This window comes from Engraulis encrasicolus, chromosome 11 (genome assembly GCF_034702125.1).
Source record: "Engraulis encrasicolus isolate BLACKSEA-1 chromosome 11, IST_EnEncr_1.0, whole genome shotgun sequence".
In the NCBI taxonomy this organism is placed as follows: domain Eukaryota; kingdom Metazoa; phylum Chordata; class Actinopteri; order Clupeiformes; family Engraulidae; genus Engraulis; species Engraulis encrasicolus.
Genome location: NC_085867.1, coordinates 25,883,925 through 25,911,422, shown reverse-complemented (window position 1 = coordinate 25,911,422; position 27,498 = coordinate 25,883,925). Strand labels below are relative to the sequence as shown.

The 27,498-nt window shown below is 45.1% G+C and overlaps 1 protein-coding gene across 4 annotated transcripts in view; it reads right to left on the bottom strand.

Annotated features, from left to right (window-relative positions):
* The window catches only part of fer (fer (fps/fes related) tyrosine kinase), a 61,667-nt gene that overhangs the window by 10,658 nt on the left and 23,511 nt on the right, over positions 1 to 27,498 (bottom strand). Inside the window, exons 5-18 of one of the 4 annotated variants that reach the window (XM_063210292.1) lie at positions 26,006 to 26,189; positions 24,663 to 24,800; positions 23,866 to 23,985; positions 20,459 to 20,581; positions 16,832 to 17,021; positions 15,058 to 15,081; positions 12,527 to 12,625; positions 11,633 to 11,836; positions 11,246 to 11,287; positions 9,328 to 9,450; positions 4,367 to 4,423; positions 3,909 to 4,024; positions 3,556 to 3,650; positions 3,024 to 3,147 (exon numbers count right to left, since the gene is read on the bottom strand). In XM_063210292.1, the coding sequence (XP_063066362.1) occupies positions 3,024 to 3,147; positions 3,556 to 3,650; positions 3,909 to 4,024; positions 4,367 to 4,423; positions 9,328 to 9,450; positions 11,246 to 11,287; positions 11,633 to 11,836; positions 12,527 to 12,625; positions 15,058 to 15,081; positions 16,832 to 17,021; positions 20,459 to 20,581; positions 23,866 to 23,985; positions 24,663 to 24,800; positions 26,006 to 26,189 (1,639 nt within the window). The remainder of the gene's footprint in view (positions 1 to 3,023; positions 3,148 to 3,555; positions 3,651 to 3,908; positions 4,025 to 4,366; positions 4,424 to 9,327; positions 9,451 to 11,245; positions 11,288 to 11,632; positions 11,837 to 12,526; positions 12,626 to 15,057; positions 15,082 to 16,831; positions 17,022 to 20,458; positions 20,582 to 23,865; positions 23,986 to 24,662; positions 24,801 to 26,005; positions 26,190 to 27,498) is intronic. The other 3 variants (XM_063210294.1, XM_063210293.1, XM_063210295.1) reach the window with 3 other exon arrangements.

Sequence of the window (27,498 nt, the reverse complement as noted above, 5' to 3'; positions counted from 1 at the left end):
AATAATAAGAGGGACAGTGCCAGGCTTGTGATGAGGCCAAGGGGGTGTTTGTTCAAAAAAGGTTGAGAACCACTGCTCTATCGCCTCCGGTCAGGTTACCATTGGGGGAGATTTGAACATACGAGTATGAAAGCAATCAGTGCAGAACAGAGCTAATGAGCTAGCTAGTCATTTACTCAATTCATTTCCTTATTCATTTAAAAACTTTTTCCGGGGGGCGCTGTGGCGCAGCGCGCTAAGCCATCCACACTTGGGCTTGCATGCCCATGGGGACCCCGGTTCGAGTCCGTCTGGGGTCATTTCCCAACCCTACCCCGTCTCTCTCCACACTCACTTCCTGTCGCACTTTCACTGTCCTATCCGGAATGAAGTCCCGGAAAGCCCATAAAACTTGTCTTCCATTTCATTTTCCCACCTCTGCATGACAGCCACATCCTCCAGCACCAACAGATTATTCAGTCCAGTTGCTTACAACTTGGGTCTCTGGACTACCTAACTTGACAGATTTCCATGTTTTGACAATGGTTGTTCCATCAGCCATGCAGCAGCGTAGAAATTGATTTTCATTTCAAAGTGGGGTCAAGTGTTTATGGGGTTACCTAATACAGGATTATGAGTTACATCTTGGCAAACAGTTTTTGGACAGCAGCAGCAGCAATGTGTCCAAGTGACCAGAGTGTCTAGGGAAGCGAGATTTGAGCTAAATCCCTTCACCCCCCCGGGCTCTGGGCTGGCTACAGTGCATTGGCAGGCAGGCGGGCAAGACAGTCTGGGCTGGGGCTATGCTGGAGATCCTCCAATGCACTTGTCAGCCACATAACAGCCACATAATAACGTACAAATTGGCGGAGTGAGGCGCTGGAAGCACCCGTGAAAGCCATGAAGGGATGGGGAGGGGCTGTGGAGAGGGACAATGGGGAGGGGTTGAGGGTGAGGGACAATGGGGAGGGGCTGTGGAGAGGGACAATAGGTAGGGGTTGAGGGAGAGGGACAACAGGGGGCGTTGAGGGAGACGGGCAATGAAAGCATGTGTGAAAGCAACGTGGGGTGGGAGGGTGTAAGAGGGTTTAAGCGTAGTGTTTCTCAACGGGGGCAGTACAGCCTCCCAGAGGGCGTTAGGGAGCACTAGGGGGGCGTTGTGAAGGTATAGCTGAGAGAGGGCGGTGCTTAGTTACCATTGGGGGGCATTAGTCCATTTCATTTTTTAATACTAAGGGGGGCGATGTCAGGCTTATGACGAGGTCAAGGGGGCGTTGATAGGCTTGTGATGAAGCCAAGGGGGCGTTTGTTTGAAAAAGGTAGAGAACCACTGGTTTAGAGAGAGCTGGCAGTAAGGGTTGAGAGGGCATGTCAGCAACTGGCATTGTTGGCCCGTCAACAAAGACCAGGGGTGGGTGGGGGGGCGGTGCTGGTTGTCACCCACTGGGTGTTGGACTAGTCTGGGTCGGCCAGACTGGGTACAAAGTCTGGAGCTCTGACACATGCTGATCAGGCCAACTGAGGGGAGAGGAGAGGAGAGGAGAGGAGAGGAGAGGAGAGGAGAGGAGAGGAGAGGAGAGGAGAGGAGAGGAGAGGAGAGGAGTTGAGTTGAGTTGAGCTTACATTAGAGGATTAGCTGAGGAGTTCAGAGGAGAGACAAGAAGAGGAGTGAAGGAAGGAGAAGATCAAAGGACAGGAGGTGTGGAGGATAGAGCAAAGAAGACGAGAGTGGAGGACAGCCGTGGGGTAATGGTTAGGGAGTTGGACTGAAGATCACAGGGTTGCAGGTTCCAGTCCCGACCTTACCTCTCCCTACACTAAGGCTGAAGTGCCTTTGAGCAAGTCCTCACATTGCTCCAAGGACTGTAATCAATACCCTGGTATATCTGTCATTTGCTTTGGATTAAAAAAAAGTGTCAGCTAAGTGTAATGGCATGTAATAATAATAATAAAGGGTGAGAAAGGAGAGTTAAGTAAATTGAGCACAGAGATTCCGATGAGAGAGAGCAACAGTGTGAGCCAGTGCCATGCCTTCCACCATCACTATGGTGATAACCGGGCAACCGTCTCGTCCGTCACTTCCACACACACATCTCCGGGGGGAGGCGTTTAGCACACATGCATGGGGCCACCACTCACCACCAGGGGGGCCACTGCAGGGGGGCCCGTCTCCCGGGAGACGCACGTGTTTGTAAACACAGAGGAAGCGATGAGACCATAGATTGAGACGCCAACACAAGAGACGTCTCCACATGAAGGACGGATCAGAGTGTCCGTTTAAAGGCTCCTAATTACTGTATGCTTCGTCTAATAATGGAGAGTTTTGGTGAGCTTTTTTACACAGCTCCCCCTCCCCTCCTTCAACACACACTGTGTACCCTTCTCAAAACCTATAATTGGTAACTACGTTGGCTACTTTGCTGGTTGTAATGCAATTACTAAAAACGGTCTTCTTTTTGCACCCTTTGAGTAAGGCTTCTTTTTAGTACGCTCGAAAAAAAAAAAAAAGACTGTCATACTGTGTGCGAGTCCCTCGTGTAGCCATTCTACGTTCTATTTTTGACTACCACAACAGAATAAAAAGGACAAAAAGGCGCAACTCACTTTGGAAAACTCTCCTGAAAATCAATTACCCAACGTCAACTAAGTAGCTAACGAGAAAAGCTTTCGAGAAAAGCAACCCTGTCCATGCCGGCAGGAAGAAAGGCCATGACACCAGCAGAGCTCTACAGTCCAGGTTGCAATTTGGTCTCAACTTTTGGTAGGGACAATAATAACCATGAAGTAACAACATAGGAAATATTGTCGCTTCAGCTCTGAATACATGCTAGAACATCTAAAAACAAAAGAAGGCTAATAACATTACACTATGGAGTTGGTAAAAACAGGTGAATGAATAAACAATTTTATAGAATTAAAACATATTGATTAATATTGCTATGGACTAAAAAAATAAAGGTTTTATCAGGTTTGCTCAGGCCTCATAATGGACTACTTTAACTTCCCAAAATATTGGTTGTGACGTGTCTGCAGTCCTACTGTACCTGTGGATGCAGTTCTTGAGCTCGAGGTACGCCATGCCCGCAGCAGCGTCTAAAGCAAACTTCACCAGCTGCTTCGTCTTCAGATCTTCCTTCTTCTTCCGCAAGAATGACAAAAAGTCTCCACCTTTCAGGAAATAAAGACATACAATCAGTTTTTATTTTAAGCACATGGAGAGGCATTAAGTACATTACATAACGCCACACTTGTCTAACGCTTTCATCCAAATCGACGTATTATTTACAGGGTTTTGGTTACAGTCCCTGGAACAGTACGGGGTTACGGTAGGTGCCTTGCTCAAGGGCACTTAAGCCATGGAGCACGGTAGGGGGTGGAAGGGTGAGATTCAAACCCACAACCCTCCAATCTAAAGCCCATCTCCTTAACCATTAGACCATGACTGCCCATAGTAAGTAGAAATATGACAAGCTATGAATAGAATATGATGCCTTTTATTGTCAATATTCACATGTGCAATTGCTGCTATACATAGGCACGTGAAATTGGAAATGGAATAACTAAGAGATGACTCACCTGGCACGAGTTCCATCACTATATATATGGGCTGTCGTTGTGTGCAGACACCTATTAGCTTCACGATGTTGGGATGATCATACTGTTTAAGAATCCTGTTAAGACGAGGAGTTACCAAATCAGACACATTTCAAATACTGAATGTATGTACAGAGAGGAACTTGTCAGCTCTACGGTGCTGTTTTGTCTCCCATTAACAACAGATCCAAAACTCTTCAGTGACTTCAGTGAATATAGTGAAACAAGTCTGAGAATAAGGGGCTAGGGAGTTTGTTACCAAAACCAGTCCAAGTGCAGTGCAGCCTCTATAAAAGCAATAGGTGTAGGTGTAGTAGGGGCTCCTCAGAACAGACCTGGCTTCTGACAGGAACTTGATTTTCAGGTCCTGGGGCAGATCTTCCTTGCAGGTCTTCACAGCTACTGGCGTCTTGTCTCGAAGCGTGCCCTTGAACACCTCACCAAAGTTGCCCTGAGGTCAAACACGGCCAGAGTTTTTTTTTTTTTTTTAAAAAGGTCCACCTCAGGTTTTATGACAACTCATTGTTGTGTTTGTTCTCCTTTGTATCAAATATTATTCCAACTGACTTAATCTCTGATACAAATGAGAATACCTTGTCATAAATCACTTATAATTGTATTGTTATTATTACTACATCTTATTTCATTTTCATGCCGTTATTTTCCATTTTGACAGCAAGGACAGTTGGGTCTGAAGTCTTGCTTTTCTCCGTCCTTTTTTAAATAAGATAATGGAGTCTCGCTGTGCATCGGTCAATGTGCCATTTGTATGCCAGAAACACATGAATCTTACTTTCCCCAGGAGCTCTCCCAGAATGACATCCTCGTGGTTCAGGATCCATTTCTTGTCCTGTGGAGGAGAAATTGTAATAGATTTTCAAGTGGCAATCACAAAGACATTAACGGACACAGGGATGTTGACAGCTTTAGCTGGGCCCAGGAAAAGGTGATGTGAAAGAGCCCCATCCCTAATACATACATTGTAATGAGGACCCAATTCTGGTCCCCCCTCTCTCTCTGTGCCCAGGAGGACAACTGACCCCTTCGCCCCCCCCCGTCAGCTTGCCTGAACGAGCACACCAAAGCAGCAGTGCAGTGAAGTGCAACAAGCGCAGTTCGAGGCCAGGGCTGCTGACGTATTGACAACTTCAGGGACTCTGGGATCAATGGACTCATACATAGATAACATGACTTGAGTGTGAGTGTGATTTTGAGTGTGCGTATGTGTGTGTGTGTGTGTGTGTGTGTGTGTATGTGTGTATGCATGTGCGTGTGTATTTGTATGAGTGCTTCAGTGCATGTGTGTCCATGCACATGTGTGTGTGAAATTGATAGCAATCGTTAACCATTTATTAAGCATAACATCTTTATGTAAGGCAAATACGTCTCAAATATTGACATAATGTTGTACTATATTTACACACATACTCAGAGGAAGCAGAAACAAGCAAACTAAAAGCTAGAGTAAATCTCTCATCTGTGTTGTCTTGTCTGTCGTATGCTAGATTCATAGTAAGCATGCTCCTTCTATAAAGTGGCTGCACTGTTAAACAAACGCACTGTAAAACAGATTTCTTGACATCCCCCTTTCATAATGTTCATGATTAAACGCTTAGTGGTCAATCAAGAGCTGGTATTTAACATGAGTAGTGCAGGCAGGTGTTCTTTAACCTGGTTCTCACGCTGGAACATTGTCAATCGCTTAGCTCTGGAAAGGCGTAGGTATGTTTAAAACAGCTCGAAACTGATTGGAGAATTCACATGGCTTCTTAGAAACACGTACTACTCAACCACTGACTTGTATATACCCCGCCCCGCGATCTCGTCCCGCGATTCTGATTGGACAGGCTATGAAATATCTGACTCCGTTCGGGCTCGTCCAAGATTCCCAGACCCTCGTGCGAGCTCACAAACTTTAACGAAGATGCACGAAGCACGAAGGGTCTGGTGAGAGCCAGGGTAGGTGTTCTTCTGACCATTCCCCAAACCTAACCCTTATCCCGGACCCATAGGGGGCGCTACTGTAGTGTATTGTAATGCCTTTGTCATTTGGCAGTGTAGGACAAAAGTACTGTACACTGGCAATGTGGCTTCGCTGATTAACACCCACACCTTTTGGAAACTTGCACCTTGTGCTCATAGCCCATTGATGGCAAAAAAAGTGAATCGAGAAGTACCGCTCACTGGGTTATACGTTGAAGAAGGGCCAGAACCAGAATGATAGGGTTACGTACAGTAGTACCATGTAATGCAGCTTTAACTGTTCACTGAAAAAAGCATTTCTTAATTTTTTGACAGCACAGAGAAAGTTACTTGACTGTCAGTGTGGGCAGATACAGTCAGACAGCCGTTAGTCTAATAATGCCAGTAATCAATCATCTGAACTGACTGAACAATGTCGCCATTAGAAACAGACACAATGTTTCATTCTCATTCACCTTTTTTCATGACAGACTGACCAGGTAGCCAGATTACAGTGTTACGATAATGTGGTTGTCCGATATCTTTTTTTTTTTTTTTTTTTTTGAAAAGCCATTAAAAACCACTTAACTATCCGAGGCATCAGCAAAATTCGTCCCATTTAGTAATGGGAAACACCATTACCAACACTATGATAATGACTTCCAATTAAAAGGCCATTACAGTCAACTTCACCACAGCGAAGATGAGTTAAGAGGACACGACACCCTTTACGAGTGAGTGAGTGGAGGCGGTGGGCGGATGGCTATTGAGCTTAATGTTTTCAGTCGATGTACAGTAGTGAAGGCAAACATAAGAGGTTTTGTCTGTGCTGCCGTCTTGTACTCGCTCAGTAGAACATTTAATAACCTGCGCAGTGCAGACAGCCAGTAATGCACAAGCTATGAGACCTAAGGGAATGCTGTGCGCTGTACTGTGCTGTGGTGCTTGAGTGCAGCGGAGGGTGTAAACTAACAACTAATGGAGGGGATTTAGGCAAATCTTCAAATCTGTCTCATCTTGATACCCATCAAGTCCCTGCTGTACAATCACAATCTAGAGCTCACTCCCCCCCCCCCAAAAAATGTGGTAAAATGTCATTAATAATGCATAATACATTGTTAATATAGTTCATGTGATAATGTTATATACTAACATATAGCTTTCTTCTATTCTCTTCCCTCTCTCGTACTGTCCGCTCAAAAATCAGTTTGGGGCTTGACAGGAGAAAGCGACAGACAGACAGAGGCACAGCTGTTGTCTGGCAGTGTATGAGGGAGCAACACGCGGCTGGGGCACGAGGCCAGGAAGAAAAGATAACACCAGAAGAGAGAAAGAAGAAGAAGAAAAGAGAGAGGGAGGAGAGTGTGAAGAAAGGGGAAAAGAGAATAAGCGGGCACAGAGAAGAGGATGGCTACATGACAAAAATGGACAGAAAAGTGAGACAAATGGGAAGAACTGAAGTTCAGCTTCGCAGAGTGAAAAAAAAAAAAACCTTCACAAAAAAATAAGAAAGACTGTGAGAGAGGTGGAAGGGTTTTGAGAGGAGGAGTAGGGGGAGGGTGTAGCAGGTGGAAAAGAGACACGGTGTGAGAAAATGGGAGCAGGTGAGAGTATGAATGTAGCGCACAGACACGATCTGTTGAGAAGCGCTGTCTGTCTAGTTTCACCTCATTTCATCTCAGCTCACTCTATTTTTTCCCCTTTCTTTCTTTTTTTAATAAAATATTTTTGGGCTTTTTTTTTGCCGGCGGTGAAGATGATGACAGAAAATGTGTTGTAGGGAGATGGGGTAGGGTTGGGAAATGACCCAGGATGGATTCGAACATGGGTCTCCATGGGCATGCAATCCTGGGGTGCATTTCTCGAAACCAAAGTTGCTTAATACATTAACTACTTTATCGTTATTTTCAATGCATTTTCCCATTGGCAACTACCGAAAATGCTAACAGGCTAACAACTTCTCTTTTGATAAATGCACCCCTGTACAGTACATCACAGCACTCTCCTCAGGTATTTTTCCAAGCAGAAGGGTCTCTTGGTTTTTGACTGCATATTGCTTGGTTTTGCAATATGCCCTTTTTTATCCAGACGGCTACAGGCAAATGAAATGATTAAGTGGTGCATAATAGCTGCTCAACAATCCATATTCAATAAGGGTGCAAATTTCCCCCGAAGCTCTACTGAAGAAGTAGAAGCAATTTAAGTACTTGTTGTGATGATGATAAAATACACATTTTGTGTGTGCTAATTAAGTCTTGACATTAAAATAAACCTGTACGTAACTAAATGATTCTGCAAAAATTAAAGTGAAATGTTGCAGTGTGGTTCCTGACTACTGTGGGTCTGCTCTGCTTGCTGTCAAACTTGTGTTTTTTTTCTTTCTCTTGTGCAGATGTAAGGCGGCTGACTGAACGCCACAGAGAAAACGGTGAAAACGAAAAAAGACTGGAGAATGTTACACGTCAACACTCATGACATGCAATCCAAAAGAAGGCTCGAGGCTCTATCTCCTGCATGATCTCCACACCGATACAGGATTGTCAATAAAAAAGACCTGGCTTCACTCCTACTGACAGATACGCCTTCTCAAAGTCCCCGGAGCTCAAACTTGACATCCATGAGTACGATGATATTCAACACGTAAAACCTCTTCTCTCCAGGGAATGTTATACAAGACGGAGATGTCATTCAATAGCATTCAATGAGGCATTGATCCATTCCATGCACTGCAAATTTCTCTACTGCTGCATTTATTTCCTGGTTTTGGAGACCTAAATATATTCAAGTTATGTTTTATGCTTTTTACCAGATTGATGTATTACCACTTGTATTACCACTATTACTTGGCGTTCTGTTGAAATGTCAGAATGAACCTAAAAAAAAAAAAAAAAACCTTCCACAAATTCTCAACCTCAAACTCCTCTTCAAGCACAGTCTAGAAACACAGTAGCCGTTACGTCACATGAACTCAAATCCTCATATATATTTTACCGAAAGCCAAATCTCTTATTTGAAGCCTGTATTTCAGTAGCAGGACCAGCAATGGGCTGACTGCAGTCATCACTCGGCTTCTTATCCCCCTTGTGGATATCTGTGGCAGGCAGGCATATCAGGCTGGCCCTGGGGATAATGCTTTTGTGGTGCTGGTGAAAAGGCCATAGAAAGAGCATTTGGTGTCGCATGTCAACATCTAGAGTTACATAGCAGACATCGATACGTGACACTATTTGGAACTACAGGGTGTGATTTGTTGGGGTGGTTCTGGTTTTGATATCTCCCCTTCTTTTACAGGATTTAACCCGTTTAACCGTTGCTATTGCTTCAAATCTTGAGAAATCGCACCCTGTATACTGACATATACAAGTCTTGACTTCAGAATGGACTAAAGTGCATACAGTGGGCAAATAAACACATAAGCCCTTCACAGGTTAGATAATTTATGCCTCTTTGGAGCATCGAGGTGAGCGTACCTTGATGACTAAGGTAAGAGTTTGGCATCTTAGGTGATAACTAGTCGACTAAAGTGATCTTGTGGCAACTGTGCCATCAAAGCTGAACATTTGGCCCATGTGTTTAAACAGAATTCCTTTCTTGGACTTACACTTCACCCGGTACAGATGAGCACCTCAGTAATATTGTTTGCACAGTCTCCTGAGCGCTTCAAGCCCTTTAGTGTCTTCTCAAAGCTGAACATATCTTGATGGCTAAAGTAAGTGTGTGGCAACTGTGCCGTCAAAGCTGAACATATCTTGATGACTAAAGCGTGTGGTGTGGCATCACGGGTGAACATACCTTGACGACGGGGTTGAGAAGCACCACTCCGGACTTCTTGGTGATGACCTGCTTAGTGTCGTAGTGGTGCTCAATCAGCTGGGGGATAGTGGGGAAACCTGTGCCTTCAAAACGATACTGATTCTGGAGGAGAGAAGAGGAAGGGAGAGAGAGAGAGAGAGAGAGAGAGAGAGAGAGAGAGAGAGAGAGAGAGAGAGAGAGAGAGAGAGAGAGAGAGAGTGAGAGGGAGAGGGGAGAGGAGAGGAGAGGAGAGGGAGAAAGAGAGGGAGAGAGAAAGGGAAAGGAGAGAGAGAGAGAGAGAGAGAGAGAGAGAGAGAGAGAGAGAGAGAGAGAGAGAGAGAGAGAGAGAAGAAGAGGGTGTGGAGGAGAAGAAGAGGAACCAGAGAAGCCATCATCATTAGCAATCAATGAGGCTTTGCAGGCAAAAGAACGAACACAGACACACACACAAACAAACAATCAAGTCATATCTTTACACACAATCGACCACAATAATAACAACACATAATATGTGCTTTGCACCTACACACACTGTCATTATAGGAATCCAATAAACAATTACAGAAAGCTCAATGTGTGCATTCCTGGAGTGCTGAAGGGTGTTTGATGGAAAAGATCTCACTCTCCCTGCATACGCTGCCATTGTCATTTGCTCTTTCGACTTTGTACAAAAACTGAGCAACACTATGGATCCTTGCCTTTTTTTTAATAATATAGCTACATTCAGGTCATAAACGCAGGAAGTACTAAAGGCTACTAATTCACAGAAAGCAGAGCATTGTGGTCCAAGTGCTGATGATATTCCGCAAAAGTTAAAATATATCTAAAACAAGAAAAGGCTTCACACTGGCTTCTGCTGTGTTTTTTTGGTGGACAAAGTATGTCCACATCACGCATGATCTATGAATTCTATGATAACAACCCAAACCACAATCTGATGGCGTATCACGCAAACGCATCACTCCATGGACAGGCAGCAAGCCAGTGGGGACCCATGTTTGAGTCTGTGGGTCTGGGCCGTTTCCCAAGCCTACATCTTTTTGTTCAGCCACACTGGCTTCCTTTCTCTCTTCACTTGGAAGTCTCTGGTTCTCACCAGACCCTAGTTTGTGTGTGTAGTGACAAGGATGGACAGGTGATGGATATAAAGCCATGCTTTCTGAAGGCGAATTCAACACATGCTGTCCTTGACCTAGTAGTTGAGCTCGCGAAGCTGCGCTGAACCACACAGGTCTGTCGAGAGTCAGGCTATGCTTATCTTATCGAAGAAACTATCAGCGGAGTGTGTAGTAGTAGTCCAACCTGGACAGCTACCTCCCTATCTCAAAAATCAGACAACACTCAGGGCCGGCCCGAGGCATAAGCGAACTATGCACTGGCTTAGGGCCCCCACGCCACCAGGGGCCCCCTCTGAGCAGCAAAGATCGAGGAAGCCATGAACTGTCCACCATTTCCTCCAGGCATTCATTGCCTTCTCATCTGCCACTTACTGCCAATGAGTCATATTTTTGGCTATAGGATTGTGAAGCATCTGATGCTGAGTTGGTGGTGGTATGGGGGAGGGTGATATTTTGCTTAGGGCCCCATAAAGGCTTGGGCCGGCCCTGACAACACTGTATGTATGACATCCACTCACACAATATCCCTGACTTGTGAGTAGAAAATATTGGTATGTTTGAGGTAGTAGGGATACTACAGCCAGAGATGGAACCAAGTCACTAATTTGCAAGTCACAAATAAGTCTCAAGTCGTTCGTTCCAGTCAAGTCCGAGTCAAGTCACAAGTTAAGAAACATTTGACCAAGTCAAGTCCAAGTCCAAGTCATACCAAAGCCAAGTCAAGTCCAAGTCTCAGTTTTTCCAAGTCACTAACAAGTCACCTTGTATTCTATGCGCAACATTGACAATAAATTCATTACCTCTCCACACTGCTCTGCATGTCCCCCTTTGTCAGTCGCGTTCTGAACAAAAATAGTGGTATTGTTTAAGGGCAATTCATTTAATATTTCATTTTTTTCATGTTATTTTTGACATACAAATGCAAAAAATAAATACATTTAGACTTGCCATACTATTGCAAGTCATTGCAAGCTTAAACTGTCTAGTCAAGTCAGGTCAAGTCTCGAGTCAATAGTGTGCAAGTCGAGTCAAGTCACAAGTCATTCCTAATATTGCCAAGTCAAGTCTCAAGTCAAGTCATTTGTGTGCTCAAGTCTGACTCAAGTCCAAGTAACAAGTCCCAAGTCCACATCTCTGCTCACAGCAGTTATCAGCCGTGTGTGTACTGGTGGCCTAGAAGTACTTACGTCAGCAAACTGTATGATGAAGTGCCGTCGCTGTCCGTCGGAGAAGACGGAGAGGACGTACTCGCCGGGCTTGCCGTGGCTCTCACGGACCAGAAAGTCCCCCTGCTGCTTCAGCAGCTCCTGGGCCTCCGTGCGTGGGATGGCCCCGTGGTACCACTCCTGCTCACCCAGCGGCTTCTCACTTGTAGGAATCACGTCGAAAAACTGGAGGAAAGGACAAACCATGGTAAATGATAAATGGGCTGCATTTATATAGCGCCTTTCCACTCCTTCGAGCACTCAAAGCACTTTACATTGTATGCCTCACATTCACATTAAACTTGGATTTTTTTCGCACATCTCAGCTGGCAGGTGCGTCGGAGATGACCCATGGGTCACTCAGCAGACAACTTGAAAAAACTCCCGCACACTGACCATTTCGCTGTTTTACTGAAGTTTTTTCAAGTTGTATGCCTCACATTCACCCATTCACACACCGGTGGCCGTGACTACCACGCAGGGTACCAACCTGCCACCAGGAGCAACTTGGGGTTAAGTATCTTCCTCAAGGACACAACGATGGAGTCAGGCCGAGCAGGGCTCGAACCTGCAACCTTTGGGTTGCGGGACGGCTCCTCTACCACCTGAGCTACCACCACCCCCTGAGCATCAGTGTCCTGCAAAAAGTCCTCATTTGCAGAATTTAATGGCAACGTTTTAGTCCAGTGACCTTCTTGAAGCACTTTCGTAATACAAACGGCTCAAACTTAGTTTAAAATGGTTTGGCTAACTGATGTGAACCAATCGTGTCCTACTATTGAATAATGTCCGTCATTCACAAGAAAGACGGGTCTCCAGCTGCCAGCAGCCCTGAATACAACCCTCAATCATTACCCGATGACCTCTAATACTCACCGAGGAGGAGCCGACGAGCATTGACTTGGGCGAGCGGATGAAGCCTGCGATGGAGTAACGCAACGTGTCAAACTTCGATATCCTGTCCTTGCCCTTGTCCTGAAAACAAGAAATAATAAACAGCTCAGCCACGAAAAACACAAAACAATTTTGTTAAAACTCATGCCAAAACTCAAAACTTGGGGGACCAAATCAGACATGGATAAAGCATCCTGTTTTTTTGTGTCGAGTAGTGTGTGGAGAAAAGTTACACACACACACACAAGGCCCAAATGAAGATAAATGCCAAAGTGCAAAAGCTTTCAATCAAACTACTGTATAGGAAATATGACAACTAGAGTCGTTCATGCTGGTGGGTCCAAGGATCTTGCTACTGGTAAAACTCTGGACCTGGAACTGATTTAAATACGTTTAGCTAGCAGACAAAAAGAAAGCTCACTAACCAGCCACTGCACTCAACAGAGCTGACGTTGCACTTTGCCAGTTATTCCATTTTGGGGCACACAAATTTAATTTCTGCTGGAGTCACACTGCTTATTACCAATTGCAAGATAAAACACAGTTAAGTATTTTTTTGCTTGCGTTGTTCATTCAATGCCTTTGCAGCAAAGCCAGGCAGAGCTGAGATCAGAGCATACAGACAGTAGAAACAAACATTACAGGTTCAAATCTAGTGAGCAGCAGACGTGAGAGGGGAAAAGTGGATACATACTGCCCTCCCCAGGCGGGTTTCACAACCACATCCTCACTCAATGCAAACAGGCACAGCCACACACACTTGCGCGCACGTACATGCACACACACGCGCACACGCACACACAAAGGCACGCGCGCGCACACACACACACACACACACACACACACACACACACACACACACACACACACACACACGCACACATGCACACACACGCACACACACAAAGGCACGCACACACGCACGCGCGCACACACACACAAAGGAGGACTGCCACAGTTTGCTTCTGATGCACAAGCTCAAAAACACAAATTAGGTGGAGGACTGAATGACACGGGGTCAATTAAGAAGCACAAGCCGAATACATGCACACACACATTACAGTAAGAGAAGAAAACAGCCTTGCATGGCTGCTCAATTCAACACACAGACACACAGACACACAGACACACAGACACACACACACACACACACACACACACACACACACACTATCCTATTACACATCAGCACATCTACTGTATATGAGCTTCTATTGAGGATCCACTGGTAAATAAATCCAGTAACATGAAAAGCAAGAAGGTTCGCACACTGTTGCTGCTCCCAGTTTATTCAACACAACGTTTCGACCAGTCTGGTCTTCGTCGTGACACCTGACGAATTCCAGACTGGTCGAAACATTGTGTTGAATAAACTGGGAGCAGCAACAGTGTGCGGACCTTCTTTTTTTTCATGCTTCATCGTGTTTAAGTCCGGCACCCGTTTTATCTGAATGTGTGCGCTCTCCAAAACGCTACTGTAAATAAATCCTGTACCCAGGCATCTACTGTACGGAGGGTGAGGTGGAGAAGGAGGAAATGGAGGCCAGGTGGGTGTTCAGGTGATGAGGGACGTGCAGTGGTGTCGGGTTCTACTTTACGCCAAATACAATACACACTACACAATACAGCCCGGTTTTATTTCTCTACATTGCTACTGGAGAATAATATAGCCTCACTGGCTTTGTGCCATTTCTCTGTGCTACTGGGAAATAATACGTTTACGCTTGAGTGCATTATGTGTTGTGACACAATATAGCCAACTTTTTATTTCTGTGCGCCTACCGGGAAATAAAGGCAGGGTAAATGACAGTGTGCCGTGACTAAGAAAACTGCTGTTGTGTTGTGAAGTTATTCCGGCTGATGCAACTGGGAGCAGGGATCAAGAATCAAGTTCTTATTCAAAGCAATAAAACTTCCTCCAAGCCAATGTACTGTTAAAAAAGAGGAATTACCAGTACTTTTTGTCAATGAGCCTTCAGAATTGCATCACAGTAGGGATTACAGAAAGGGTACTTTTATTCTCTCAATCATATAGAGTTAAAATGGCTACACACTAACTGACTAAAATGTGCTTATTCAACAGAACAGCACAAGCATGTTATGATTCATACTTCGAAGTGACATTTAACAAACCTGAAATGTCATAACCATTCAAGCAGACGCATCAGACCTAACCATTCAAGAAGTCGCAACATCTTCCAATATTATCACATTTCCATCATTGGAACGCTTGAAAAACACACTTTTGAAATGTGAATAACTCAAAATGCCTCTGCGACTACTTCATCCTGTTTTTATGGAGTTCTGCCACATGTGTACAGTTGACAGGGACAGCAAGGCCATTCCAAACAAGTGCCGCAACAACAAGCAAAGGGAGTGAGTATACAGTAGGAGCTTTGGTGCAGGAGTGGGGGTGCCGTTTGGAAAGGGGAGGGAGAGGAGGGCACACACACACAAAGGATTCTGCTTTTCTATTCGCCACGAGTTAAAAGCACACATCCTTTAGTCCTTACCCTGAGACAAGGCAGCTGTGAGGTCTGAAAAGAAGACATGGACATAAAAAAAACAAATAAAGGAGGGATGAATCTGATTCATGCAAACAGCTTGCATGGATCTTGATAACTTAATCCCTGATGGGAAGGATGGTTATTAAATGTAAGACATACATCTGATGTGTGTAGGTAACTGAAAATATGTTTCTCGGGGGTGAGAAATGTAATGTTATGTTACTTGATGTTTACTTTTCCCCCTACATTGAACAAAGAAAAAAAAAGAAAAAGACTCACAAAATAGAAAAAAAGAATGTAAATCATGGGATGTTAACACTACGACAACGCAACACCTGAAGTTCTAAAAACAAAACTAGGTGAGCAGTCTTCAGATCCTCAGGCGACATTGCGCTGGAAATGTGACACCAAAGTGTGACAATCCTGTTAATTGTTCTAAAAGTAAATGCTGACATTTGCCAACGGCATCTCACACAAGCACGCAGATCGCAGGATGAAACTTTATTTTAAGAAAGTTAAGGAACAACAAGAAACTTTTCAACACAATGGTTTTTATGTTTCAATGACCAGAGAATGGACTGGATGACCCCATGTGCCCTCGGAACAGCATGGTGACACAGAGCTAAATTCTCGGAAGTAATGAAGTGATAAGTTGAAAAGTTGGGAGGCAGGGAAAATACATCTGACACCCCGGCCAACCCCCCGCCGTCCCTGTAGACTAGAGACTTGATTGCCTGCCTGTGTGGCACCCCACTTTCACGGCTGTCTACCATGCACGCACACGCACACACACGCACACACACACACACACACACACACACACACACACACACACACACACACACACACACACACACACACACACACACACACACACACACACACACACACACACACACTTCCATCACCAGCGCTTCTGGCGTGTCACAGTCTCGCTGGCCTCTCTTGTGGGGATGAGGCTTGCGTCACATGTCACACTGATGTGTGCGAGGTGGTGAATGAACACTGCAGACTAGAGCCCAACTCTGTGACTTGCTCCACTTGAGAAATGCAATCAGATTGGGTGACGTGACGTGATGTGCCACCCAAGAGAGAAGTGAAGAGAAGACAACCCATTCATCAGCAGTGTAGCCAAAGAGAGTGGCAGTTGGGACTTTACTCTGCTAAATTCACTTGGTCATAAAATTTTTGTTTGATTTACTTGGTATAAATTCTTTTTTTGTATTTATTTTGCTGAGGATAGGGTAGAAGAGTGGGTAATGGCTCTAAGACATTGGTGGTTTAAAGGGTTAAGGGTCTGCGTACCATGGAGTGGATGGAGCTCCGGAGGAGAGTGGATAAAGGGCTTAAAGAGGGCCAGGGTGTGGGTGTAGGGATGGGTGATATGGTGGGTGTATAGGACACATTTGACTAAGATGCCCAGGATGAAAAAGAATCTTCAGAGATGGGCACATGCTGACCGTGGAGTTCACAGAGCTATTGAGTAGAGTGGATAAAGTAGAGGCAGAGATAGTACGATTCTTCAGTATACTGGTAGAGGTTGAAAGGGCGTGTATCTCGAACTCGAAGCTGCCCATCAAGTTGACTAAGCTCTGGAGCAGAGTGGCTAAAGGGTAATGTTATAAGGGATAATAGGCAGGTGGGTGTAGAATACCATGGAGTTGCCTTATGAGTAGAGTAGTGTGTGAAGGCTCAAGGCTGGGTGTGTACCATGGAGTTGACGGTGCGCGTAAAGGTTTTAAGAGGCTACGGGTGGGCGTGTAGGCAGGTGGGTGTATACCATGGAGTTGACGGAGCGCGCGTCCTCCTCGTAGTTGACGACGGGCGGCGGCTCCTTGCCCTCGCTGTCGGCCATCTTTGTTTCGAGCAGCTCGCGCTGGGCCGTCAGCTTGGCCTCCGAACAGCGCAGCAGCTGCACCGTCTGGCGAAGCTCCTCAAGGGACTGCTTCTGGCTCAGCAGGAGGACCGCACTGAGGAGAGGAGGAGGAGAGGAGAGAGACAAAGGTTAGAGGAGGAGGAGAGAGAGAGAGAGATAGGTTAGAGAAGAGGGGTGAAGAGAGAGGGGTGAGAAGGAGATGGGAGAGAGGGGAGAGGAAAGGAGGAGAGAGAGAGAGATGGAGAAAGAGGTTAGAGGAGAGGAGGAGAGAAGGTGAGCTCCTCCAAAAACTGCTTGTGGCAGAAACAACACCCCACTAATGAGAGAGAGAGAGAGAGAGAGAGAGAGAGAGAGAGAGAGAGAGAGAGAGAGAGAGAGAGAGAGCGAGCGAGACAGAGAGAGCGAGAGAGACAGAGAGAGCGAGACAGAGACAGAGAGAGAGAGCGAGACAGAGACAGAGAGAGAGAGAGAGAGAGAGCGCGAGACAGAGACAGAGAGAGAGAGAGAGCGAGACAGAGAGAGAGAGAGAGTGAGACAGAGACAGAGAGAGAGAGAGAGAAGGGGGGAGGAGATGTGAGAACAGAGAGAGGAGGAGGAGAGGAGAACTGCATCATCGGGTGCAGCTACTCCAGAAGCTGCTTCTGCAGCAACATGCACACTGGACGGGGGTGGGTATGAGAGGAGGAGAGAGAAGATTAGAGGGGAGGCGAGCAGGAGAGGAGGAAGAGGAGAGGAGGAAGAGGAGAGCAGGAGAGAGAGCGAGAGAGCGAGAGAGCGAGAGAGCGAGAGAGAGAGAGAGAAGAAGAATGGGGGGTGAGAGGAGGGAGAGAGAGAAGAGGAGAGAGGGAGATTGGGGCAGTAGACTGGAAGAAGGGAGGCAGAGAAGGAGGGGAAGAGTAAGGGAGTGTGTGGGTGGAAGGGACTAGTGATGGCAGTAAAAAGAAAACGAGTCAGCAGAGAGAGAGAGAGAGCGAGCGAGCGAGAGAGAGAGAAAGCGACGGCGTCAGAAAAAAAGACAGAAAGAAAAAAAGTATTATGAGAGTGCGAGTGAGATAGAGGGGTCAAATGGTGAAGCTTTGGTGACTATCAGTTTAATGCCTTCTTAATCCCCTTGTGGTTTGTGAAAGATTTGTTTTGTCAGAACTTTTAGAACAATTGCTGTGTGAGCTGAACCTCATGCACTCCCACAATAAGCAATCTGCCCTGCATCTCTCTCTCTCGCATCTCTCTCTCTCGCATCTCTCTCTCTCGCATCTCTCTCTCTCGCATCTCTCTCTCTCGCATCTCTCTCTCTCTCTCTCTCTCTCTCTCTCTCTCTCTCTCTCTCTCTCTCTCCACAGTCACACACACACACCAACATACTCAGATGTACACACAATAAAGCTCAGCTCTAGCCATTCCAACCACAAACGCATAAAGCGGTTGGACAAAATAACGGAAACACCTGTCATTTTAGTGTGGGAAGTTTCATGGCTCAAGTGGACCAGCCTGGTGGCCAATCTTCATTAATTGCACATTACACCAGTAAAGTGTGAAAGGTTCAATTATCAGGGTAAGAGCACAGTTTTGCTCAAAATTTTGCAATGCACACAACATTATGGGTGGTATATCAGAGTTCAAAAAGGAGAATTTCTTGGTGCGTGTGTAACTGTTGCATCTTTGACTGAGACAGCAAGTCTTTGTGATGTATCAAGAGCCACAGTATCCAAAGTAATGTCTGCATACCACCAAGAAGGATGAACCACATCCAACAGGATTAACTGTGGATGCAAGAGGAAGCTTCCACACTAAAATGACTGGTGTTTCCGTTATTTTGTCCAACCCCTGTAAATGCACATGAAGTAGCCTAACCCAACACTGGGGAATGTTAACCCAACACAGTGGCAGCCTAACCCAACACTGGGGAATGTTAACCCAACACAGTGGCAGCCCAAACCAACACTGTGGATTGATGGACTGATTAGAAAGAGGAGTCTGTTTGCTCCGTCACCCCCAACACACGCACGCACGCACGCACACGTTCCCATTCCAACCCCCCAAGGGATTATCCAACAGACCTTAAAGAATGCTCTGGAAATCCCAGCATTCCATAGCGTCCAACAGCCCCCACCCCACCCCCCCATAACTCCTCAATATCCCCTCCCCACCAGCCCAGCACCAAGTTCACAGCCACTGACTGAGCAGCTTTGAGCAGCTCACTTGGTGTGAAACCACCAGTAATCAGCCACCACCACCAGCCATCATCAGGGTGTTGAAACTAAAGCCCAGACTGCAGAAATGAAAGACTCCCATTACACATGTATACATAGCTATAAATAAGTTCTAAACCATACAGCTTTCCCACACATAGGGTATAACCCAGAATTATCATATTATGCTATAAATTGTATAAATACACTGTGCATTCCGTTGCACAATATATCTATGGGGCGTCAACCATATGCACATACTGTAGACGCCTCATGGCATAATTACAAAAAACATTACCGTATATTTATATTACATCATGGGAGATTTAAGAAAATATATGCGTTTATATTATGTCAAAATGCACCTGGCCCAAAGGAGTCTCTCTGATTTTCTTGTTTACCAAGTGCTTAAAAACACACGCTCGCGAACACGCACACGCACACGCACACACACACACACACTCTTGCAGGAAGGCCAAAAACCCCTTATGGCCGCAAAATGAAATGAATGTTGGCCATATCGGCGTTTGGCATCTAGTGTTTCAGCTGAAGACCTCGTAGACGGCCATTCGAGAGGAGCACTTCTGCAATGTTGCCTCTCCTCAGACGCTTGGATGCCGAAACCCTGCACTTATGTGGTTTCCCCTCGCTCGGGCAGTGTGTGTGTGTGTGTGTGTGTGTGTGTGTGTGTGTGTGTGTGTCCGCTGGAGGAGCAGGTGGCTCTTGGAATTGTGGCGGACACAAGACCTTAAACGCAGGAGTGGGTGTGAGAGCCACAAATTAGGAGTAAATGGGGGGCAAAAACGCAATGACAAGAAAGAAAGAAAGAAAGAAAGAAAGAAAGAAAGAAAGAAAGAAAGGCACGGAGTGAAAAGACACAGAGAAAGACAAGTAGACAAGGAGATTGGCAGTTGAAGTGAAAGGCGAAAGGCGGCTTATGCATAGTAGCATCGTGAACCCTAATGAAGACGTAGGTGTACATCAATAAGTCCCTTCCTTATGTTGTGTGTACCAATTAAACATGGAAAATATTTAACCTGTGTTACTCCAAGATCGTCTTCCGTTTCAAGAATGCTATACGTTGTACATACACACTCATGCAAGAAAGAAAGACAGAAAGAAAGACAGAGAGACAGAGAGAAAGAAAGACGGTAAGACAGTAAGACAGTAAGACAGTAAGACAGAAAGACAGAAAGACAGAAAGACAGAAAGACAGAAAGAAAGAAAGACAGAAAGAAAGAAAGAAAGAAAGAAAGAAAGAAAGAAAGAAAAAAAGATTCATCAAACAAACAGAAAGACAAAGGACTGCATTGGTTTTAGATAACTGATACACTGTACGCACTCTGACTTCTTCTCGCAGGTCTTGGTGGACTCCTCGATCTTGTTCTGCAGCTCCTGCATCAGGTCTTCTTTACTGCGCAGCGTCTGCTGGATCAGCGTCAGCTCCTCGCTGGTGGACCTGAGCCTGTGGGGAGCAGAAGACACCAGGAACACAAATTAACACCACAAAACCTTGTCTTAGCATCAGGTTAAGTTAAGACAATGAGAACTCCAGGCTCTTCTGCTAGACGATTTACCTCTTAACTTAACCTGGTTTACTCCTGAACCAGCTTTGTAATAGAGCTAGGCCCCGTAGACGCAAATTAAGGTCACAAAACATTGTCTTAGCATCAAAACGTGGTCCACAAACCCTGCCCGTGGCCATAGCGTAGCCATAGCGCTGGCTATGCTTTTTCTTGCAGTTTTTGCTGTAAACCGTCAATGCGCAGTCTCCAAGCTGAACGGTGAAAACTCGAATAAAAAACCTATTTGACTTGAAAGGCAACCGAGAGCATAATATATGGAGCCATCAAAGCACAACAACTGTATGCATCACGTATTGTGCTCCTCACTATGGAGTGCTGGACATAGCCTACAGGTGAAAAGCCAAAAAAAGCTAATCTGACTTGAAAAAAGTGACATGGAGCAGATAAGACTGAAAAATATGGACTACTTAAGTGTTGCTTAGTTTAACGTCCCAATACATGTGCCAGAGATCATAAACCACGTGATTTCCTGTCCCACCAGAGATCCAGCTCCATCACTCAGTACCGGCTCGGGATCATATGAGTTTGTGTCGTACATATGTACAGCGTGTCCATACATTCCTCAAACACACAGGAAACAACATCCTGTTTCTGCGTTAGACTAAACATAGACATGGACCCACAACACCAAAGAACAAGAGTTCGGCCGTAAGGACTATGGTACATCCGTTAAGATACAGCTGTGTGGACGAAGGGGTTGCAGTGCATGATATGGAAAACATAGCACACTTTGGGTAACTGTGGGATTCAAATGCTCTTTGAGATTTAGCTTATTCTTCCAATTTCATTCTGGTAAAAAATACCCCACTCCATTCTGTCTTCATATAATTTTGTACATTACCATCTACTGTACGTATATTGTGTTTATAATTCTTAAGTAGGCGACAAGTTGTTATAATTTTTCGCTTTCAATTTGTTGCTCTGGTTGCACGGCAAAGTCTTGTACATCATCTGTCCAGCATGTTTATGTGTTGAAGTGTTGGAGTCAACATTTCTATGTGTATATAAGTATAGATTCACAATTAATCTGTGTTATTATATGGTGTGAGGTCATCGGTCGAATGCTCCATTTATTTCAATGGGGCTCCCCAACATTCGAACGTCTGATATTTGAGATAACGGACGGGTTGGTCTATATCAGAACGCCGTCAATGGCAACAAGACTTTTCACTGCTAAAGCGAATGTTTCATATCACTCCGCAGGGGGTCCGGTCTTTTGTCACTCTAATCAGCTGCTGTGATAGACAACACCTGTTGTCTAGGCTACCTGTTGCCTAGCGGTGTTCCCCAACGGCACTGTTTTGTTTTGCGCAGCAACAATCTTTTGACATGAAAAATTATAATAAACTTAACATTAAATAAAGAAATGTCCCCGCCATGTGTGAATCATTTAAGTAGGCCTATATCCATATAATAAGCGGGTTAACGTTCGGCGAGTCGGTCGCTTTGTGGAATAGCAGCACTTCAGAGAGAACAAGACCCCTCCGCTCCGCGTCGGGGTCTAAAGATTCTCTCTGTCGTGCTGCTATTCCACGGTAGCGACCTTCTTGCCGAACGTTAACCCTTACTTAACCCATTGACGCCGGTTGTTGCGTTATGCAACATTGGCCCTGACGCCGGTTGTTGCAAAACGCAACATTATTGATTTGTCAATATTTTCAAGACGCATGGGAGACGCAATGCACAATATTTTGTTCAAATACACAAGAGGTGGGTGTTCTCGATTTTTTAAAGACCATGTGGCCAAAAAAAAGTTTGATTCGTCGACAGAAATGTCAAATGAAATCAACCATGCTCGCTTCTGCAGACGTGGGTTGTTTAGCCATTTCACACAGGTAAAAAAAAAAAAAAGGCTGTGGTTCGCGAGACACGCTGTTACAGCGAGCGTGATGTTCAGTTGAAAGGTAATGAAGATATTTTAATCGAGGAAAGGAAATATGATTGAAGACCCTTTAGATAGAGAGCAGGAGTGTGATTTGCCGCGGCCGCATGAAGAGGTGGGCGAGTGGCCTCCAAATAGACAGTCAGCTAGATTTCGCCCCCGACGTTACCAAAAGTTCACTCCGACACTCGGGGCAATTGGCGAAGGTGCCAATATCTGAGGAAGCACGTCCTTTAGACATAGGCCTATTTCAGAATATTTTCACTGATGAACTTTCGGATATGGTGATAGCCTATTGGTGAGGCAGACAACGGTAGACATGCGGATTATAGACGCACGGCCACACATCCAGCTCAAAGTGGTGCTCCGTCTCAAAATAGGATGAAATTGCTCATCGGTCTCTGCATAACGTTTGGAGGAATAAAACGGCCATACTCGCCGGTGGGAGAGCAAGTGGCTGTATTAGACAAATATCCCCCGATTTATGGCAGAAATGACTGCCTAATAATTATAATAATAATGATTATTATGATTTAGTTAGTCGGCTATTGTAACAGTAGCAATAGCCTAGTAGCCTAATAGCCTATAATAAATAGCAGCATCAAGCATTATCCTGAAAGCACATGAAACTTTTTTCAATCATTTGATTATGAGATATGATTTTTTTAAAGGAATATGTGTTAGTGTTAACGCCGAATGAGCATAATCCCGTGAAAGCAGAGGATTTTACCTTTTAAATGCAATTTGTCCCATGTCCCTATGTGTTCCAGAGGCTGAGATATTGATTTTTTAATAGGAGTTTCCAACCATTTTTTCTTATCTCAAAAAACCCTCAGGCATTGGGGACCTTTTCTAAAAACTGCCTCAGGCGCCAATGGGTTAACATGCCAACTTGATGTTCGTGTTAACATAAATCTGTGTTAACCATTTCAACGTCCACAGATTGACCACTATAGATAGACATACATGTACGCCTCCATATGCATTAAAGTGTTAACAGTGTTACCAGCTGGAACACAAAACAGCTCCAGGATGTAAGGTGCAAACGTGAGTGCAAATCTGCTGGTAGCAAGGTGCTAACCACTCAAGACAGGTGTCCTGCAATGTGTGCGTGGGGGGTTGTGTGTGTGTGTGTGTGTGTGTGTGTGTGTGTGTGTGTGTGTGTGTGTGTGTGTGTGTGTGTGTGTGTGTGTGTGTGTGTGTGTGTGTGTGTGTGTGTGTGTGTGTGTGTGTGTGTGTGTGTGTGTTTTCTGGTTCCTACGAAGGAGAGAGCGTACTCACACTGCTTGTAAACTGTCTGCAGTCAGATTGTTCCAGAGGATCTCGTTCGCCTCTAGATTCTCCGTCTCCTCCAGTAACGTCACGTCAAACTCCACATTGGGCTCTTTGGTCGCAGGAGTCCTGGAAGAGCGATGGACATCAAACGGCACACATTAGACAGACACAACAATGTAAAGATACCATAAAAAATTGTGATAGGCATTCACAACTCTACAGATCAGAAAGTAAAACTTGAGCATGCGTATATTGCAGCAATTTACAAATGCGATACACAACACCACAAAATGGACAAGACAGAGGGAAGATTGATTGGTTGACGAAAGCAGAGTACAAAACATGGTCACATAATGTCGAAACAGAAAAAAACATCCATTTCGAAACCAATTTGATCACTTATATCTGAAGGAAATCCTTTAGTCACCGGATTACTTTTGAAAAATTGCTTTGCAAATGCTATGGAGCAATCAAATATATTGAATGAATGTCATTCGAATTTAACAAAAAAAGAAGAAATTCCACATGATTATGCATCCTCATGTCGTGCATGAGATGGACAAAAGTTCTTAAACTGAAGAGAAAAAGCAGGAACAGCACAGAAGAAATTATTGTTATTATTATTTTACTTTTTTAACATACAGTAGGCGTTAATTAAAAAGAAAAATTGCACCTGTGCAAACTGGCTTTTCCTCTTCACTTTATGGTATTAGACTTGTAGGCTTCAATAGACTTACTGGTAGGCTTCATTAGACTTACTGGTAGGCTTCAATAGACTTACTGGTAGGCTTCATTAGACTTACTTGTAGGCTTCTATGAACTGCTCGTACTCCGACACGGGGTCTATCTGGTCGATGGAGGTGTTGATCTCTTTGTGCACTTTGACGATCTCGTCTGTTAAGAGACTCGTGATCTCGCTATACTCCTCCAGAATCCCCTTCCTGCAACACGTTATCAGAGAGAGTGACCACACACACGTCAGTGGAAAGGAAATGACGAATGAATGCATCTTGTGTAAGTCATTAGCATTTTCACTCTAAAAAGCCGGGCTTTAATGTGGTGTACTGGGCTAATAGTGACCCGTGTTTGCGTCCAGCCTGTCCCCCATCCTACCCCATCTCTCTCCAACACATTTCCTGTCTCCCATCTTCACGTTTCTATCAGAATAAAGAATAAAATACCCCCAAAAAAATAAATAATTAATAAAGACCAGTATGGGTGTGTGATTTGTATTTAAAAGTGAGGTAACCTCAGTGGCAGGAACATGGAATTCAGGTCCTGGAATGGGACAGCTATGTGAATTACATCACACATCCAAAGACAACTCTCTGTTCCACGTGTACAGACAATTCAGTTTTTATCTCATCTTTTCTTATCTTATCATAAGACAATCCATTTGAGGGACATAACGTCCCCAGAGTTCCTGAAAGTGCCCGTCTGTCTGTCTGTCTGTCTGTCTGTCTGTCTGTCTGTCTGTCTGTCTGTCTGTCTGTCTGTCTGTCTGTCTGTCTGTCTGTCTGTCTGTCTGTCTGGACTCTGCAAGTCCGCGTCTCTCTCATTTCCTCTCTGTCTTATTCTGCGGATTGACCTGCATTTCCGAGATGTTACGATCGTACGAGCGCAGCGCGATTAAAAAAAGAGCTTAGGGAAGAAAGCGCCACACAACAGAGACTGTCGTCGTCACTCCGTCCTCTAATCCCCATGGCGGGCATGCACACACAGCAGCTAGAACAAGGCCATGCACTGTATGCTGTGTGTGGTGTGTGTGTGTGTGTGTGTGTGTGTATAGTTATGTGATGGATTAAAAGAGTGTTTACGAGCTTGGTCACACGGTAGGCATGTGTTTTAAAGAGCAATTGTGCAGTTCGTGCTGTGTGTGTACTATGCACCTTCTGCAGTGAGTGCACCAGGAAAGTGTATGTGTGTGTAGGTGTGTAAGACTCACAGTGCAACATCATCTCCTGCATCTAGTCAAGCAGCAGTGATATTGTGTGCATGTATGAGAGAGAGAGAGAGAGAGAGAGAGAGAGAGAGAGAGAGAGAGAGAGAGAGAGAGAGAGAGAGAGAGAGAGAGAGAGAGAGAGAGAGATAGAGATAGAGATAGAGATAGAGAGAGAGAGAGAGAGAGAGAGAGAGAGAGACTCACAGCGCTACAATCATCTCCTCCTGCATCTTCTGTAGTGAGTCGAGCAGCAGGGGTAACGTGGTGTCGTGGTACTGTTCCTGGTGGAGTTGAGCGCTGCGGACCGCCAGCACGTACTGGTTATGCAGATTATGGAGCTTCATCGTGGCCTTGTCGTAGCGCTCGCGCGCTTTCTCTGGCTCCTTACCTACAGGGGGCGACAGAGAGGGCCAATCAATAGGGGGATGGAGAGGTGGGCTTCCAACATCTTACTGGCATGCTACAGCATTAAATGACATTTGTCTGCAAAATCTTGAATAAAAACAGTGGGCAAGAGAAGAGCGGATTTCTCTGTTTTCTACTTTAAGAAGTGAACACATAAAGGTCATAAATTCATCAGATATTACCACATCCCCATATGTAAGGTAAAGCTTAGAATATATGATTAACTCAATATGCCTTTGTGCCTACTTGCGGCCTGTTTTTTTGTCACTAGTCACAAATATATGTCCCTGAATCCCGCAGTGTTGAGCAGGTAATATGCTCATGTTGCTGCTCGTGAACATTGGAGAGCAGCACTTCAAGTCTGACGTCACATGTCAGTCTCGGGCAACACTCCCGAATCCTTTTGAACACAGCCAAGAAACTAAAAGCAGAAGTTCCTTATCGTGGGGGAGGATGGGGTGGTCTGTGTTTACTCTGTGATTATTAGCAGAGAAAAAAGGCTTCGACCTCCTCACTACTCGGGAGTGAACGACACGCTCACTTCCTGGAAATAGTAATTACAAGGTCACCGGTTCACAGCCCTGATGATCGCACGTCCCGAGAACAGAGTAGACACTCAGATTCATTGTGTCAAGTCCAGAACCCCCAGTGAGGTTACAGAAAACGTCTTGCGAGTGACGCCGGACAAAGGCAAACCACAAATCGGCAATCGGCATATCTATACTATTTTCTCTCTGAACACTGTTATTGTTCAAAGACAGCCAGGTTGGTTCTTTATATACATTGTTTAATTTCCTTGTATTACACAGCATATGGGCAGTCATGGGTGAGCGGTTAGGGCGTCAGACTTGCATCCCAGAGGTTGCCGGTTCGACTCCCGACCCGCCAGGTTGGTGGGGGGAGTAATCAAACAGTGCTCTCCCCCATCCTCCTCCATGACTGAGGTACCCTGAGCATGGTACCGTCCCACCGCACTGCTCCCCATGGGGCGCCACTGAGGGCTGCCCCCTTGCACGGGTGAGGCATAAATGCAATTTCGTTGTGTGCAGTGTGCAGTGTTCACTTGTGTGCTGTGGAGTGCTGTGTCACAATGACAATGGGAGTTGGAGTTTCCCAATGGGCTTTCACTTTCACTTTCATATCGTTCTGTTTATGGTCCTTGGCATTGACATTAACATATGGAAAAACTCAATTTTCTTTTTGTAAGTTCATCTTCTCGCTTTGCCCCTTCTTGTTGCAGGCACGTTGGTCATAGAGTCATAACAGTCCAGAGGGGAGATCTCCACATGTAT